Raw genomic sequence first — 18,205 nt, forward strand, 5'->3', positions numbered from 1 at the left:
AATTTATCTACAGAAATAAACATGTTATACTACATTTAGATCTGCGCTCACAGGCTGTCAGACTCTTTGTTTCCAACATCCATGGGCTTCAAGAAAGTACCTGATAGGGGATCGGATGAGGAGTTTCCCAATGTTCGGGAGGCCTCCTGGTCTAGTGGGGCCAAGAAACGAAAGAGAGGGCGGCCGAGGATCCACAAACTTCCTGCAGAATCATCATCAACAAACCTCCCTCAAACAACGACTTACTCTTTCCAAAACCATGAACACAACATTCTGGAAGAAGAAATACCTCATTATCCGGGAGATCTAACTGATCAGCAGGTACTTGATAACCTGAGACAGCTAGATGACGACAGAACGGGAGGAAAGGTATGTTTTAACATGTTTTCAGTAGAATGATCAGGATGACTTTACCTATCCAGTCTCAAAATGATTACCTGAGGGAATGGCTCCCGAAACGAGAGGTGTATCTTGGAACAATGATTGGAGGAGAAGCCCCGGATCCGGATCTGAATGGACGGTGTCAGCAATGTCAAGGAATGTCTGGAGTGTGGAGATGTTGCCAATGCTTTGGCTCTAGAATTTTGTGTTCTGAATGCCTGCGAAGAAACCATCAATTTACACCTTTCCACCGCGTTGAGAAGTGGACGGGTCTATATTTCCGTCCGGGAGCTCTGTGGGAAGTGGGTGTCAAGTTGTATTTGGGTCATAATGGGAAGCGGTGTCCTTATCCCACGGATCCGAGCCATCTAGGATGCGACGGCGGAAACAATTCATCCGGGAGTCATGGGCACGGCGGAAACAATTCGCCCATCTTTGAGGATGAACACGGATTGGACCTGGATCCGCTTCCTGCGAGCAATGACCAAGAATCCTTTACGGCTCAGCTTCTGGCGGACCCGGAGGTACCCCATTTGGTTGAGCTGGACGATGGAGACGATGAAGACGATGATCTATTCGAGGAAGTCGATACAACCTATCTGGACCAACCTCGTCCAAAGGCAGCAGACAACAATGGAATTCCTTTCAAGGCAATTGTGCACACCTCCGGAGTCCATTATCTGCCCGTGCGAACATGCACATGCCGGTCCGTCCGCCTTCCGTCTATCGATTTACAGTATCTGGAGATGGGATTATTTGCAGCCAGCTTTGAAAACGTTCAAACTGTGTTCACAGTTGAGGTCCTTGAGGACTTTCGGATGGACAACCTCGAGTGCAAAACGTCGGCTTATCAGTATTACCAAAAGTTGCGAAGACTGACTTCGCCAGCGTTTCCAAAAAAGGTGCTGAACCGCTATCGTGAATTGAGAAGGCTTAGTAGAGAATACAGGGACCTTGTCCTGAGACGACAATACGGAGAAGGGCATACAAGAGAAGCGGTGGTCCCTTACTATCATCATTGCCATGATTCATCACCAGAGAGGATGGGTATTAATGTATCTGATCCAATTGACGGCGGATCTGATAGTCCGTCTCAAGAAGTCGGAACGTCAACGGACCCGTCTCTGGGACACGGCGGATTAGATGGTCCGCCTGCACCACAAATGACGCGGACCGAGGATCATCCCAAAGTTGAAGATAGGAGAGGGAAGTTGGCCTTATTCTGCCCCGCCTGTCCACAGCCTGGAATAAACCTACCTGATACCTGGATTGATGATGCTGACAGGCAAGTTTTAGTTATTCTTCAAGGGTGACTGCAATTAACAGCAAATAGCAATCTGTACATACGTAGTTATGTTGCAGATGGTAATTTCAAAGCAGATCACCTCAATCAGAAAAACGAGGGAGACGATGTTTGGTTGAGCGTTGGAGAAGGATACATGACTGCTCCGGGCCCATACAAGGAGCACATCAAGGAAGCAATTTCTCTTGCTCCACGTTATAAACGGGTGCGTTATCTACCATGATTTATCTTTCACGGCGGATGCTTACGTTCCGTGTCACAATCTTCCACGGCGGATGCTTCCCTTCCGTGTCAAAAAAATCTTCCACGGCGGATGGCTTATCCTCCGTGTAAAAAAATATCAGGAACAAACATGTCATAACTACCACGCCCAGAAAGCTGAAAACAGAGTCAGCCCGGGTAAGAGAGTACGTGGAATTGGGGCACACACTTGCGCTAGGCACGGATGCTTCTGTCCATCCAGCGTTGTCGATTTTGACAAAGGCGAAAAGCAGATGCACATGGATTGGTCTTTGACTCAGGCCAGGGAAACTACCAACACACAGGGAATCACAAAACATTTGGAAATCTACGATATAAACTGTCAATATTGCGTTAACTTGGCAAGGCGTCTCTCAGAGTCCACAAAAATGCATTGGCCACCTTCTGTTAAAATGATTTTTGCAATTGGTTTATTTCACGTCCACGGGCACAAGACGGAATGTCTTTACAACTACGCATCCACCTATGTCCCGGGTGTGGGAATCATTGACGGAGAAATCCTGGAGCCGTTGTGGTCCGTGTTAAATGACACATCCCGGAGTACACGTTCCGCTACCACTGCCCATCGAGCAGAGGTTTTGGACGACCACATGGGGGATTCCAACTGGAAGAAGACCATTAATATGGCTGCAACAATTGCTGCAAAGTTCAAACGGGCACGGGAACAGTCCGGAATCACAGACCGATTTTATAGGGGTATCACGGATCAACAAGATTCCGGGCTCATCAACACTTGGGAAGATGAAATTTCAAAAGCAGAAGCGGACCGAGAACAAGGTGTGGCCGACGCTGTTGGCAAGGTAATGGCAAGCAAAGTGAAAACGGCCGCTGGACGCCAAGAAATTGAATTGCATCTTTCAAATATGGAACTTACATCTAATGGTGCTACTGGAAAGGCAGCATGGATATCATCCGGCTTAAAACTGGAGCAAGCGCAGTACGATTATTTCAATTGCATCCTACAGAATTTAACATGCTTTTAGATTGGAGCTCAGGGACCATGTCAGAAAGCTCGGAAAGCATCCTTCCACCGCGCAGAAACTTGACTTGGTCAATAAACGTCGCTCCATGCGGACCCGCGTTGAAGCCTTCTGTCGATCCGCTATGACCTTCATGGGCGAAGATGTCTTGGAGGATATTCAAGGGGACATCGCTCCCATACTTGACTATGAAGTCAGTGACAACGACGATCCTGATCTTGGAAATGTCAACATTACCCGCGCGGATCCGGAACGACAGCCGCTTCCGTTTCCCTCCGCCGTCAAACAAGATTTCTTTGACGGCCTTGACGCGGGAACAAACCTCATTTTAAAAGGGCTTCGCAAACTTGAACTTCAAATAAGACATGGCCACGCAGAGGACTGTCTGGAAGCGGTCCGGTCAGCCTTGATCCAGCTTTCTTGGCAGTATAAATATCAGGTTCGGACCGCCGACTCCGTCTATATGGGGACTCGTGCTTGGGATGGCGTCAAGCTTTTGAATGCTTCCTGGAAATTGCACCGGCGACTCTACAACACAAACCGTCAGAAGATGATCTATTTATCTGCTGGCGTGCGAGACGAGGATAATATTCGGAAACAATATCCCATTCTGCAAGTCCATGATTGCAAGCATAGTAATGCCGTGTCGGATCCGAACATTCGCGGAGGAAGCTCGGACCGTCTAAGTTGGATTTGGAGATCCCGTCAGGGCCTGGACAATGATAATCAATTATACGTTAATGAGTGTGAGTACTGCTATTTGTATTTCTAATTTTTTTCTCAAGGGCTTCTTAGTCTTTAGGCTAAACTGGCTCCGCGCGCGAGCTCAGAGGAATAGATGGCAAGAGGAGCTGGCCTTGACAAAAAAGGAAATGGAATGGACTGTCAGATTTTATGTGTATATGGCAAAGACATGGCGTGCACGGCATGATTTTGTTCCTGACAGGTTAGTTGGTCACAGGGCAAATGCTCAAAAGCAGATTGCCATGTGGAATGATCTGGGGCGGGCCGCGGATAAGGTCTTCCGTCAAATTAACCCGGAGTATCCGTCCGTGTGGAGATTTATAATTACAGATTAACCAGTTCTTTGAACATTCTTGTTGTATCCCATCTCGTTGAATTCATGCACTTACCGCGGCTTTTTAAACCTCCTGTCGAGGACGAACATCATCTCCTTACCTATGATGAGCGACGTGCTCTGGCCAAAGTTCATGTCCATATTTGTGGTGCACGGATCCGTGCCGGATACCGTTTGTTCATTGCAAACGGAGACTCTGTTTCCTCCGTGCGTCGCCAAAAATGGATGTATTTGCTCGACCTGGAGGTGGTAAGACAGTAATTTTGAACGATTATATCTTGTATTGAGAACTGGTCGTCAGGCTATACTGCTGAGAGTACTCGGATACTGCTATGTCAATGGATTCCAAGTCGATATTCCATTTTTTATATCAGAAATTCTCAATCAGAGCGTACATGCCGTTTTGAACCGAACTCCCCACCATCGAGCTGTTCTATTTGAATCTCTAAATCAAAGCTGGTCAGCATGGGAAGATGATGAAATTTTAAATCAGACCAAGAGCTGGGGATATTGGTGGAGGGACGGATTTGCTGAAGGCGATGAGTGGCAAGTTGCCTTTGTTACCGTTGAATCGCAAGCAAGAGAATTTTGGAACAAGGTATGTTTTTTTATTGCTGTGGATTATATCTGATTTGCGTCCTTCCCACCAGGTGGTTCTGCCTGAATACCAACAAGAGGTACTCCGGCTAAATAATCAGAGGAAAGAAGCTAAGGAGGGCGCAAGTTCATCTACCTCTGGGCCTCCAAGAAATCAGGAAAACAATCCCAAGGGCAAGGGAAAGGCGGCTGAACGGACATCCGTCCCCACCTCGGGGAAGCACGGATCCGCGTTGACGGGAAAGCACGGCTCCGTGTTTTCACCGCCCACGGGGAAACCCAATCCGCCGACCCGTGTTGCAAACACGCGGGATGAAACATCCCCAATTGCAATTTCTGACCACAGACCGCCCTACTGTCCCCGCTGCGGTCAGCCTATCCTAACGGGCGTAATGAGGGAGTTGGCTCACCTGCGCCGGAATGTGGCGGACAAAATGAAAAATGCCCATAAAGCAGTGACTACTTCTTCGGCCGCCTTGGGCAGATATTCTGTATTGGAGAAGATGTGGATTGACTCTAAGGAGCACCCGTTCTCTAACGGCAAGGGGCTTTCAGCCAAATACAAATTTCAGCATCCCGTTCACCCTTCTCCTGACAGTTGGGGCGCTATAACGGCTCAAGCCCGGTCCTTCGAGGTCTCAAAGCTCAAAGTCGCTTCATTTTACATCAACGACATTTTTTATTCTTTTATTGCCGTCAAGGAACTACCTTTTCATCCACTCTGGTATCATTCGCCACCCTCCAACACTGCAAATATTCATCTCCCAACAGATACTCTGCCTACTCCCGGTTCCGTCAGCCCTCCGTCAAATGCACACACCAGCAATGCCTTCCTTTTTAACGCAAGGTCAAGACCTGTTTTCCCGGGAGAAGAGGATGATATTGATAGTACGTCCGATACCACTGAATCCTCTACACCAGCTACGTTTTTAGAGCATCTCGCACAGGACTTTGAAGAGGAGGCGGATGTGGAGTCTTCCGCCGGTGATACGACGGAGGAGTCAGATGCTTCCGGTAACTCGGAAGAGCTTAGCGAGGACGTGTCGGAAACACCCTGGGATGAGGAATCTTAGTTGCCCACCTCTCGCACAGGACATCGAAGAGGAGGCGGATGATGCCTTTTCCGCCGGTAATACGACGGCGGAGTCCGATGATTCCGGTAACCTTGGAAGAGCTCAGCGCGGGCGCGTCGGAAACACCCTGGGACAGAGAATTCTGGTTGTTCTGTAGCTTTCGTACCGTTTTGTTTTGGAAATATAAAAAAATCTTCCCCAAACCCAACTTCCAAGTCAAAAACTGATCATATTTCAAAATCAAAAGTGTTGGTGGCCGGTAAATTTGCAAAAAGATCGTACGTAGTAGACCATCCCGCCTCTTGGACTCCCAGCTCTTTAAATACATTCCTACGCATGTAATAGACTATGACTGCCCTATCTCCCTCGCACACCGCGCCGTGTTGAAGCAACCTGCCGGTAATTGCAACAAGGGTCATGGGATCATACTTGTACCGAAGTCCAAGGCCAGGAAGCTCAAGCCGTCCGTGTTCACCCTTCCCAAGTGGCATCAAAAAATCGTACCATGAGTAGCATGACCCATTATCCCGATGGTACGGTGTATCTCGGTTGCTGATGGCGGTCATGACTCCAAAGGGCGAACTCCATATTGTGAGAATTTGCTTCAATATTTCGGCCTTATGGACGAACTCCGGTTCCGCAGCAAGCCGTTGAAGAAATTTTATTCCCGCCCGGTACTGCTCGGGGTGTATAATGCTCAAGATGGCTCCCAGCAAAGCCGAAGATGTCATCATGTCTCGTATAAACTCCTGTCCAATAGGATTACACAAGTCCAAGGAGACCTCAAGCGGGTTGGACGTCTGAGGAAAATATGAGGCAGTATAATACTTAGCAAACAAGTTTCTCACCTCATGGCCTTGCTGAAACCATGCCGGGGAAAAGTTAAGATTTCCAGGTTGAAGCCAACCTGGCTCATGTCGAAAGTAACTGTCATTGACCCTCCAGCTTGTGGCCAAAGGTGCCGCCTTGTGAATCATTGTTTCAATATCCCGTAATGAATTCCACACACTCTCCTGTTACTCTTTAGAACGCATAATATAGGAATTAATCGGTCCGTTTCTAAAACTCACCACCCTTGTCTCTGACAAAATACCTGGCAGGTACCACACCAATATGTTGCCTGCACTATCGATTACAGTTCCGGGCAGGGTTTGGTACTGTAACGTGGAATGCACCGGAGGAAACTGGTCTTTCAGGCGAGCCTCAACGGCAGAATTCTGACCCGTGCAACGTGCGCTGAGATGGGTCAAATATTCTTCTGCATCCCACGTCGTATATTCTGCCATTCACACATTATTTAATCTCAATTTTCAAAGCTTATTGATTGCATACCTTGATTTTCAAATGCCTGCAAAATCACCTCCACAGCTAGATTGCACTCAAACATGGTCTCAGCACTGAAGTTTTCCCGGATTTGATTAGGCAGTTCTGCATGCCAAAGACGACTAGCTATCTTTGCCTTCATGTAGTTTGAGAGGGATTGGGTTAGCTCAAAGGCATAATCCATACTATCAGGGTATGTGGAAAGAAATTTGCTGCCAGTATAATCTATACACCTTATTACATATATTAACGGTCATCCAATGTACGATTCAAGGCGGATATTTGTCGGAATACAGAAGCGGATGGATGAATGGGTCCGTCTGACAGCACAACACGGGTCAAGCGGATCCGTCTGCTTGCAATACACGGGATGCAAATGGACCCGTCCGGCTCATTTCCGGCCCGTGTTTCTTCCGTGTAGGTAGACGCGCGGATCCCGCAGGCCACCCGGCGGCTCCATTTAGCGCTAAATGGCACGTCATGTACGCTATGATTTGCCAGGCTAAATCACACGTACATCACGCTAATCTCCTAATTAGGTAGCGGAAGTAAATCCACCGTGTCTCACGTAATATCCTTATTATTAAATCTTAGGTAATGTACGTTATAAATAAACTGTCTTATGTGCTGTTTCTATTTGTTGATCAAATATACTATTGTTGTTTTTGTCATTGACTGTTTCTTCATAGATTTCGGACTCCGGTACAGGTGTATCTTCTTGCAACGGCAACCCAGATGTTTCCAAAATCTCAATTGACGAGTTGGACCTTAAATCAGGCTCGATTGTTTCATGAGATGAAGTACTGCGCTTGGATGCCTTTCGCATTTGGGGTACAATTGGCGTGCTGGGACCAGGTGAGTGAATTGGCATATTGAGATATCGATCAAGATTTGACTGATTCCGTATTAATTCTTTATGGTCTCTCTGAGTACGAGCAGGCTTGCTCATAATATTGGGCCCCTTTTGGTAAACCTTCGGTCGACCTATTGAATATTGACCATTGTTAAATTAATATGTTATAGCGATTGTAACCTTTCCACACACCTTTTTTCACTGCTTGTTTTCCTTGAACCATAACACGAAGTTTGTATGGTAGCCACTCCATATCATTCTCCTTTTCTTTGATGTCCCAATATTGCTTGGCCAATCGCTTTTTGAACTCGGCATTCATGAACCCCTTCCAGTCTGTATCAATTCCATCATTTTCATCATCCAATTCGAGATCGGATTCAGATTCCGAGTCAGACAGGCCCTTCTCACTACTAGCTTCCTCTTTGAGCTTGTATAGGGGTTTCTTTTTGTTGATGGTTGTCCGATCCCATTGATAAGACTGTGATGTAGATGATGTACTTGGAGGATTGCTATCTGTAGGCTTTGATTCACTGGATCCTTGATTCCGTAGACCTGATATATTTCTTTTCTTCTTTGCTGGCCTTCCTTTAGGTGGCATTTTGTCGAATTTTTTTTGAGGAAACGGCTCGATAAAAGTTTTTGAAAATTTAGAATCAGATGTAGCTCTTTGAGAACTATCCAAAAATGATATTTCCGAGATTTTAGCGAATTGTTTTGGATTTGGCAAAATTTTTGGGCCTATCTAAACTTAGAACCAGATTTCCGAGGGAAGTTTTTATGCAAACAAAAAACTAATTGCATATTCTGATTTGCATTCTCATTCTGCACGTTTCTATCTATAATACATGGTAGCAGAAAAAAGTTGATGTCTTCGCGTGTCCCCAACTATATATCCGGACAAAAATTTTCAAAATCGCTGAAAATCGGGTCGGACAAAAATCCCAGAAATCGACTTTTTTTGGGAACGTCCTTTGGGCTAAATGCCAAGGGTCCTATGCAGCTTAGGCCTTTGGCGGCCCAACTCATTCCAATCAAGTTCTCTTCCGACGCGTCCTCTTCGCGTTCGACTCCAGCGTCGATCACGTGATCTCTCGATTTCGAGTCACTTTTCGACCCGCCGCCAAAGCCCTACGCAAACCACAAAGATTCGTGTCACCACGGATTCATCCACTCAGATATCCATCATTTCTCTCAACATATAATATTTCTGACTTTCTCCTATCTCACAGAATTTCATTCGAGCGTTATTAGCTTATCCTGGTCCAGGACTGGGTTTGCTGAGGACAACTCATTGCCACATTTTGCGACCGATTTGCATCGTGCATCTTGACTCAAGATTCATTACATCCTAACGTCGCCAACCAGCCTTTCAAGGACGAAGCGTAGAAGCTTCTCTTTAAAGACCAAAATAGCATGCATTGTACCTAGATTTCTGAATCTTTTGCTTCACTACCCAAGTACGCTTGATTTACTTGTCTACACCCGTCTCACAAAAGTCTCACAAAGAACAAAGCAGACGGAACCTGCAGTGAGCACACAGAGGAAGCCTGAGGGAAAATCAAATCGACATGTTTCACAGGAACAACATAACAAGAGTTGGCGGTTGGTTCGAATTGGACCTGTTTTGAACGACGGCATTAATTTCCCCTCAGGACATCTAAGTAAGTTTCAAGCCATTCAACTAGGTCAAGTATTCCATTAACGTCAACTTAAAGCTTTCCGCGTACAACGTGAAAAACGTCAATTGATTGTGCTTCTGCACAAGTATACCAACGCGTCCTCGGGAACCCCCCTCTATCTCCTACCTCCGAAGGACCTCCATGACGATCACCTCCAAAGCTGCATCGGTGCTGGGCTATCGAGTGCTTCCAACATCGATAGTTGCTTTACTCTCATATGCAGCGGTTTTTTTCGCTCTTTTATTTACGAATTCGCTTTCGAGTGTGCCAACTCCAGTCAAGCAACGAGGCTTGGATTTAGAGCAAGCGTACAAGGACTTGCACCACGTAGGAAATTTTCTCGAGTAGTTGTCCTGCATGCTTATTTCCCCGTATCCACAGATCGCAGCCAACCCACATCCCTACATTTCCCATGCGAACGACAACGTCCGTGAATATATATTGTCTCGCGTTCTTTCTCTCGCGGAAAAATACCCACATATACACGTCGACAACGACCTCTCCAGCAACGCCTCATGGTCTGCCTCGCCCAAGTTTGGAGTATATTTTGAGGGCATGAACGTGTTGGTCAAGGTAGATGGCACGGCAGGGTCGTCGGAGGGTGCTGTTTTGTTCTCGGCTCACTTTGACTCAGTTTCAACTGCCACGGGGGCGACGGATGATGGAGCAGGAGTCGTCACGCTCCTGCAGCTTGTTGAATACTTTGCGAAGCACCGTGCCAAAAGGACTGCCATTTTCAACATCAACAATGGAGAGGAGGACGGCTTGCATGGAGCACATGCGTTTCTGGAGCATCCATGGTCAAAGGAGACTGATACGTTCCTCAACTTGGAAGGTGCAGCTGCTGGAGGGTAAGTTTTTCGGAAAACATTTGCACGTCAAGCAACTAATTTCCTTGCAGCCGTCCAATTCTCTTCCGGGCAACATCTATGACTCCAGTTCGCGCGTTCCGCAACATGAAACTCATCCCCCACCCACATGCCAACGTGCTTTCCTCAGACGCATTCGCGCGAGGCATCATCCGCTCTTGGACCGACTTTTCAATCTACTCCGGCCCGGGACCCACCGCAGGCATGAAGGGCCTTGATTTGGCGTTCTACAAAGGCAGGAGCAGGTACCATAGCAAGTACGATTCGGTACAGCACACGGTGGGTGGGATCAAGAGTTTGTGGAGTATGCTGGAGGTTGCTAGAGGTGTTGCGGTTGGCTTGCTGAATGTGCCGTTCGACGATAAGCTTAAGGCAGAGGCTGCGAACATTGATGACGACCCCGTGTATTTCGACTGTAAGCATTGTGTTTTCTTCGTCATTTCGGCTGCTCAAATCAGTATTTTCTCAGTATTCAAGAGGGTTATTGTTGTATTCCACCTTACGAGCCTTTTGACGTTCAATATCGCAATTCTCATCGCCGGTCCCCTTGTGTTGGTTTTGCTCCTGTTTTTCGAAAAATTCTTCCTCAGCGGCCAAGCGAAGCCTGTCTCCCGTCGCTCAGCAGATACCACCGCAGAACCAGCGCCAAACACTAATGGAGACCGCACATCAAGAATTGGCAATTCACGTTTGAGGTTCTTAGCTGCACGAGCCGCTGCTTCACGCCCTTTGGTTCAGAATGACGATGATCAGTCTGATGTGGGCGATGTTCGGTCGCCTGTGCAACTGAGACCTAAGAGCGGGGGTGTAATCCATACGATTTGGAGCCATGTCAAATTTTGGTTCGCGTTCGTTCTGGCTGCTGGGCTGTTGGTTCTGCTTACGTGGGGGTACACCGTTGTTAACCCATTTGTATGTTGCATTTTTTGCTTTTTCTTGAAAACCTGTACCATTGCTAACGACAACTCGCAAATATCTGTAGGCAATCTACTCCTCGCCATACCTTGTCCTTTTCGCGTTCATGACCCTCACATACCTCGTTTTAATCTTCGTTCTCACATTTCCGTCTTCTCTGCTCTTCTACCATCCGAAGCCATACCCAAACCCCTCTCATTTCTTGCTCAAACCAGCACAACAACAGAAACACACCATCTTTATCCACCTGTACACGTTTACATGGATCCTACTCGTCCTTGGCACCCTAGGAATCACAAAGCTCAACCCAGGTCTAGGAGGAGGATATCTCCTGACGGCATGGAACTTCTGTGTGGGAAGTGGAGTTGTGATGGGAGTTGTGGAAGGGTTGGTCACGTCTGCGGCATGGAAAGGACACGAGGAAGTGGAGCAGCTTCCAGGCGAGGAAAGGGATACCAGCACGCGTGCAGGTGACGCGGATGATGATGAGTCGACACCTCTTCTTTGGAGAGGGCAAGAAGGTGAAGATGAAAACGAGGGCACTATGGGCAGGAGCAACAATGCGGCGTCTCAGCGCCAGCGGGTCAGGAAGAGGGCGAGTAAGCGGGAAGAGGAGGGTGGGGCGGGTACATTGGCGAGTTGGTGGTGGATACCCCAATTTTTGGTATCGGTGCCGCTCCCTGTTATACTTTGGGGCCATGTAACAATGTTGCTGCTGGATGCCGTTCCGCAGACGATGACGGACGGTGCTTCGCCCTGGAGTGGTTAGTTACCTCTTATCATCGTTCTGTATCTGTTGTCTGAGCTGATTGTTTTTACAGTGTATGCATTGGTTCTGATGCTGGCGCTCATTTTGGTACTCCCTCTTGCGCCATTCGCATACAAGCTCCGGCCTAGTCGCCTTCTTACCTATCTCGTGCTCACCATCTTCATTTCCTCGACACTCTACACGATGCTCGCCTTCCCTTTTTCTGTTGACGCTCCTTTGAAGGTATTCTTCCAGCAACGCGTCGAATTTCCGTCACGCGCCCTGTACGACACTTTGAACCCTGAGCTCAGGCCAAGAGTCGTCACAGCCATATCGGGTCCGCCGAAGTATATAGTCAAGTCCATCATCGCAAGCTTACCTTCTGCTCAAGGAAAGGATGTATTTTGTAGGGGAGAGGAAAGTAAATTAGGGCTTTTGTCATGTGAGTGGGAGGTCGAACCGAGGATGTGGCCTTCACCTGGAACGTACATACCCCCTGTATCGTCAACCGCCAGTGAAAAGGAGAACGTAGTCGATGTGGATCTGGATACCGCAAAATGGGATGTAGGCCAGCTGTTCAAGGCTTCGGTGAAGAGAAATGGACCATCTACGGCTTTGGTCAGTGTAACAGGACGCAATACCCGCTCGTGCAGGGTATACTTTGACAGCGGGCCTGCATTTGAGTATAATGTTTGGCCTGCATCGAGCGCGCCTCGTGCTACTGTTGGTGCCGATCAAAACACCAAGCAGCAGAAACGTACGGATCAGGCAGCATTTACAGCACCTCCGAAGACACATTTGCAAGAGGGATATCAGATTGGCCCCGCCGGGATCAAGGAGCTTCGTCTTTGGAGCAGGACGTGGGAGAGGCAATTTAAAGTCGAAGTGGACTGGAAGAACGAGACGGATATTGGCACACCCGGTATGCATGGCCGCATTGCATGCGTGTGGTCTCAATATGAGAGCGGGATGGTGGATAACGGGGCTCTGTATGACCCTGCTACGGATAATCTTGGAATTGGGACCCTTGCGGCGAGGGCAAGGCTCATGAGAGAGGAGGATAGGCCAAAGATCCCGGCGTTCGAGGAAGTTTTGGCGTTCCTCCCTGAGTGGGCTACTGTGTCCAAGCTGACGGATGGGTTGGTGGAGGCTACTGTTCCCTTTTCCGTATGATTTGTGAATGGATCGGTGCGGATATTCATATCGAACTTTGTCTCTTTTTGAACATACCTTTACTTCTGTTTGATGTAACGTTGCTGAGCCCTCATTTTTTTGATCTGCCGTTGTTTCAACTATCCTGAATTCTGGTGTAAATACTTTACTGTGTAGCATTTATTACAATAAAAGGCATCGGAGAGAATGTCTTGTTTTCAATGCCTTGCGTCTAGTCGACGTGTTCGTCATTTTCAAATGTTCCAAAGAGTTTCAGGGCTTGCAACCACATTTTGTTGGCTCGTGCAACTGAATATTTTCCCACGTTTCCTCATCCTCCAACGACAACTATCTACTTGTTACCCCCTTGTTTTTTTCTTTGAATTGTAAGCTTTGACTGACTTAGGTGTGATGGCGGACGATCCGTGTCTTTATATGAGCATCAGCTCTGTGGTATCGGGGCCCAACAGCAAATCATTTGAGGTGCGCCCTTGTGTCGTTCAGTGTTTCAGCTATATATCTATCTTAATCATTTCGGTTTTTCTGTTTTTGCTGGTTGTATGAACAGGAAGTACGAATAGAGGATTATATAAAAGCTTATCAGACTACAGGACGTCCGCCACTTCCAGTCCCACAGGAGCCGGTGGATGAGTTTCAGAGAAAGACGTTGAATTTACCCCCGTTATTCAAACCATACAGTCCCTCGGGTCCTTCCAATCCATTTCTAAAGCAGGCAACGATTACGAATCCACAGGATATTCCTCCAGGACAAGAATTCCGTGCGCTAAAAAAGACCGAGTTGAGCGAGACGATGATTTTCCAGTCAATGTCGTGTATGAATGAGTATTGCCATTTCAGCCCTGAGGTGCGTTGTATTTAGTTTCTCTGTTGAAAGGTTTCTGCTGATATGCAGGCATATATTATATAGGAGCTGAGATATTATGCATATCTGCGTGGTTATATCAAACCACCTGTTCCGGTTGCAATGGATCCCTTCGTGCAGCCGCATGTTGCGCCTTCAGGCGGATTTACGGCTCAAGAACCAACCACCGAAAAGCTCCAAAACATCTGCACAGAACTTGCGTACAGCAAACACAGTCCAGAGGTGCGAACTCTGAGCGCATGTGGAGCATTCTGCGCGGTGAGCTGATACTCCATGCAGGAACTCCGTGTGGCATACATGTTGCATGGGAGGCAGTTGACATCTGCAGAGCTTTTACAAACGCCATCCGCTCCGGGTGCTTTGTTCTCGCAGCCTGCGCTGGGCATGTCCAGTATACCCTCGAACGTCACACAACCCATATTCTCCGCTCCTCCTGCTGCTCCATCAGCACCCAAGTTTACCTTTGGGTTGCGGTAGCTTCTATCTCAGGGCGCTTTTGCGAAGTTTTCTGGACATGATGCGGTTGATTTTTTGTAGTATATCCTGTAACATAATAAAAAGCACATTACTCGGAAAAATCTAATGACCATGTGTAGTACTAATAATTCTTGTAAACTGCATTGCACAGAAACTGAATCAAGTTTTGTATAAGTGTTGCCCCTGCGTGGCCTTGTGTGCGTCGTGTGGTATGCGACATGCTTGTTTTGGCCGCGTGTTTGGTTCAAGGGATATCGGAGTTTGAATCAAACACTGCTCCATCATGGAAGCCGGTGCACCGTGCTCTGATGTTGGAACTCGTCCGCGACGACGATGAATGTAAGTTAACGAATCCATCCTAGAACCTTGCTAACATTGCTCTAGAACTTACTACGGACGCTCACCGAGAGCCAGGTGAAGCCAGCAACAGACCTCAGGCTCCTATTGACCACAGTAAAGGAGGGTCGGGTATGTGCTGTGTAATCTAAGCTTGGAAGCTAAAGGCTAACCCAACATAGCGTCAGAACTACGACTCGAAGCTCTCAGATCCTTTCTACGACTCCTTGGAGGGATTGCTACTTGATTTGAAAACCATCACTATCGTGAGTGGCATAATGAAAGTTCCAACGACGCGTCTGAGGGGTTATTTCAAATATAGGACAACCATGATGCCGAGGCCTTTCTTAAACCCGTATCCAAGACTGAAGTACCAGATTACTATGAAGGTGAGCAGGAAATCTTTACCTGATGAGATAGTATCTGATGTGTTGGATGCCACAGTCATTCAACACCCGATGGATTTCCAGACAATGCTCAAAAAGGTCAAACAAAAGCAATACAAATCTAAACGGGAATTCCAGGATGACTTGGACCTCATCTGGTCCAACTGCTTAACATACAATGCTACCGAGGTGTGTTGAGTTATACGTGCCACTCTGTGGACCATTGTTCAATTCCTCTTTTAGAACCACCCTCTTCGGCCTTGTGTAAAACGGCTGAAGGCCAAAGCAGAGAAACTCTTAAAGCATATCACCGATCGCAAGGAGCGGACGGACCCTCCTATACCTTCCGACCTTCCTCGAGCCAACGGTCGATCAGCGTCGCATACGCGCTCACCTTCAATCAACATGTCGAGGTCTTCTATCATCATTCCTGCGCGACCCCGACGAGGCGTCGCGTTCGCTGAATCTCCTGCAATCATTCGTACCCCCGAGGGAATGTCACTTTTTCGAGATTTGGATCGTCAACTCGACTCAGCAAGGCCACCGAGCAACCTCGCGCAGACACTTAAGGAGCTGGCTCCCAGCACTGAATACGAAAGTGACACTGAGCCGGCGGAGTCAAGTTCAACGGGAGATAAACGCAAGATGAACGGTGCACCGGCGCGTCCACGGAAGAGGGCAAGATTTGACGACAACGATGTATCACAGATGTGGTGGGACGCTGTGCAGTCTGATAGTCTCATCGGCAATGGTCTCCCCGCAATTCCCTTCGGTCCATCCTCGAGTACACGAACTAAGCCGAAGAAGAAGAAACAGAAACAGAAACAACCGCCGCCACCCGTCAACCCCAAATCTTTGTTGTCGTTGATGAACACGAATATCAAGACGATGCGGCGGCTGCGGCATACCCACGCGAAGTTTACAGCGTTGAATGCGATGACTGCGCCACAGGAAGACGAAGAGCAGCAGATAGGTATGGAAATGTATCCAGTGGCATCAGGAAGCAAGGGCCCTGGGTTAGCGGCTGCTGCGAGCTATGGCATTGGTGCCGACGACGATGTGATCGATGAGAAAATTGATGAAGCACCGTGGGTGATTGGCAGAGGGAAGGCGAAAACTCCATCCAAGTTGGCTGGCATTGAGATGGGGGAAGCGAACGCTTCGGATTGTTTGCATTGGGCAACGGACAAGATTTTGGAACATGTTGGATTCCAAGGTAGGTCGTTTTTGTTTTTTCATGATGGCTTACCTTTATTTATATGTATCAAAGGCACTTCAACCGTTGCCCGTAACGTTCTGGCTGATGTTACCGCGGAATATCTGCAAAATGTTGGCCGAACAATACGGTTCCTATCTGATAAGTTCGGGAAGGTCATGACTCCAGAGGTATGTGTTCATGGAAACAATGGGGTGTTTTTTTGCCTTATCTTTTGTTGGTAGGAAATCATTCTTCATACATTGTTCGAGAGTGGTTCATCAAAGGTGCAAGATCTGGAAAGATACATCTCTGATGATATTGAAAGATACGGTTCTCGGTTGGGCGAACTGGAGAAGAAGATGGTCAGCGCATACAGAGAAACTGTGAGTAACAATTTTTTGCAACGATACACTTGGTGCTGATATTTTGCTCAGGCTGCTGGTGAAGTTTTGGAAGATGAGGGATTGTTTGAGGAGGAAGATGATGAAGAAACCGGGGCATTGGCTATGTGCGTACTTCTTTCATTTACATGTAGGATGCCGCTGACTGGATGGGTATACATAGGGGTGACTTTGCGGATCTATTAGGAGAAGATTATTTGGGGTTCCGGGAACTGGGTATCGCTGCGGAGTTGGGACTTTCAAATCTCTCAATTCCCAAGAAGTTGCTCAAGAGCAAGAAAGGCCAAAACAAACCTACTGCGTGCGTAAACTTTTCGCTATCTCCTCATTTGCTTGGAATGTTAATATCTTATCTTCAGTGCCAAACCAACCGAGCCACCTCCTCCTTACCCTCCGCCACCGCCATTTATCCCGCTCACAGCTGGAAAAGTGGAGGACCAAATTGGGTTGCTCAAGCCTTATTACCAGAACCGGTTTACGCAACTTGCCGCCTCTCTGGCGCCGCCCCCGGCTCCTGCTGGTCCGTCATTACCAGGGCCTGCCATGGGCTTGCCGGGTCCTCCCTCACTTCCTGGGCCTTCAATGCTACCACCACCACCTCCTGTACCGAACGTGGCTGGAAATGTACCTCCGCCATCGAACCCTCCTCCTGCTCCGACACCCACGATCAGCCCCGATCTTGCGCTTCCAGACGAATTGCCCAACTCTTCGCAGATGAAGATTGGGCCTATTGGACAGATTGTCAAGGCTGGTTTGGCAACCGCTGCGAAGAAGAAAGCGAGATTGGAGAATGCTGGACCGCCTCCTGCACCGGGTACGCCTGGTGGAAGTGTTCCCGTTCCCCCTGTTCTCGATGCAAATGGACAGCCAATAGCTGCTCCTCCTGGTGCAGCAGGTGCAGGTGCATCGCCCAAGAAAAAGAAGAACTTGGGCGTAGGGTCTGGAAATGGACGTAAGAAGAAGCCTGATGGTACAGCGCCTGTCAATGGTGGCGGATCTGGTGGGTATGGCGGTGGGCAGGGCCCACAGGGAGGACCTACTCTCCCACCTGTTGTAACCGCCAGTGCGTGAAGCACAACATCACCCACTTGCCACGGCGAGTGTCCGTAGCTGACGCATAATTCGCGTTCAAATGAGTCACATAGACTGCAGATAAGCTGTTGCGCAGCCAAGGATATTCTTTTTTTTTTTGCGTTCTTGGGCAAAGCCTTGAGCTTGCCACGGTTGGTTTTCTTTCTCGCTTTGAACTCCCATGACATGCTATTATACTTATTGATTTTTTTTCGCCCATTGTACTGGAATTTAGTGTAAC

The 18,205-nt window shown here is 47.9% G+C and overlaps 6 protein-coding genes across 6 annotated transcripts; 4 read left to right on the forward strand and 2 right to left on the reverse strand.

Moving 5' to 3' along the window:
• Positions 1-81: 81 nt before the first annotated feature.
• Positions 82-5,673, forward strand: JR316_0002766 (uncharacterized protein; the record flags this gene model as incomplete). Its single annotated transcript, XM_047888553.1, is given in 10 exon segments — positions 82-369; positions 423-1,690; positions 1,733-1,889; positions 2,380-2,882; positions 2,929-3,671; positions 3,721-3,871; positions 3,887-3,973; positions 4,000-4,252; positions 4,305-4,601; positions 4,654-5,673. 10 exon segments carry the CDS (start codon positions 82-84, stop codon positions 5,671-5,673), a joined length of 4,767 nt encoding a protein of 1,588 aa, XP_047753476.1.
• Positions 5,674-5,900: 227 nt separating this feature from the next.
• JR316_0002767 (uncharacterized protein) lies at positions 5,901-7,180 on the reverse strand (the record flags this gene model as incomplete). Its single annotated transcript, XM_047888554.1, has 4 exons — positions 5,901-6,473; positions 6,522-6,686; positions 6,744-6,952; positions 7,006-7,180. 4 exons carry the CDS (start codon positions 7,178-7,180, stop codon positions 5,901-5,903), a joined length of 1,122 nt encoding a protein of 373 aa, XP_047753477.1.
• Positions 7,181-7,600: 420 nt separating this feature from the next.
• Positions 7,601-8,447, reverse strand: JR316_0002768 (uncharacterized protein; the record flags this gene model as incomplete). The annotated part of the gene is made up of 2 exons (XM_047888555.1): positions 7,601-7,980; positions 8,042-8,447. 2 exons carry the CDS (start codon positions 8,445-8,447, stop codon positions 7,601-7,603), a joined length of 786 nt encoding a protein of 261 aa, XP_047753478.1.
• A 1,222-nt stretch (positions 8,448-9,669) lies between these two features.
• Positions 9,670-13,233, forward strand: JR316_0002769 (Vacuolar membrane protease; the record flags this gene model as incomplete). Its single annotated transcript, XM_047888556.1, has 6 exons — positions 9,670-9,855; positions 9,910-10,379; positions 10,430-10,801; positions 10,856-11,309; positions 11,380-12,076; positions 12,134-13,233. 6 exons carry the CDS (start codon positions 9,670-9,672, stop codon positions 13,231-13,233), a joined length of 3,279 nt encoding a protein of 1,092 aa, XP_047753479.1.
• Positions 13,234-13,647: 414 nt separating this feature from the next.
• On the forward strand, positions 13,648-14,572 carry JR316_0002770 (uncharacterized protein; the record flags this gene model as incomplete). Its single annotated transcript, XM_047888557.1, has 4 exons — positions 13,648-13,695; positions 13,781-14,077; positions 14,141-14,317; positions 14,375-14,572. 4 exons carry the CDS (start codon positions 13,648-13,650, stop codon positions 14,570-14,572), a joined length of 720 nt encoding a protein of 239 aa, XP_047753480.1.
• A 333-nt stretch (positions 14,573-14,905) lies between these two features.
• Positions 14,906-17,964, forward strand: JR316_0002771 (Transcriptional activator spt7; the record flags this gene model as incomplete). The annotated part of the gene is made up of 11 exons (XM_047888558.1): positions 14,906-14,911; positions 14,957-15,040; positions 15,091-15,174; positions 15,231-15,297; positions 15,353-15,483; positions 15,538-16,510; positions 16,565-16,680; positions 16,735-16,875; positions 16,927-17,000; positions 17,057-17,194; positions 17,253-17,964. 11 exons carry the CDS (start codon positions 14,906-14,908, stop codon positions 17,962-17,964), a joined length of 2,526 nt encoding a protein of 841 aa, XP_047753481.1.
• Between the last annotated feature and the right edge of the window lie 241 nt (positions 17,965-18,205).

Source organism: Psilocybe cubensis, chromosome 2, assembly GCF_017499595.1.
Source record: "Psilocybe cubensis strain MGC-MH-2018 chromosome 2, whole genome shotgun sequence".
Taxonomy (NCBI): Eukaryota; Fungi; Basidiomycota; class Agaricomycetes; order Agaricales; family Agrocybaceae; genus Psilocybe; species Psilocybe cubensis.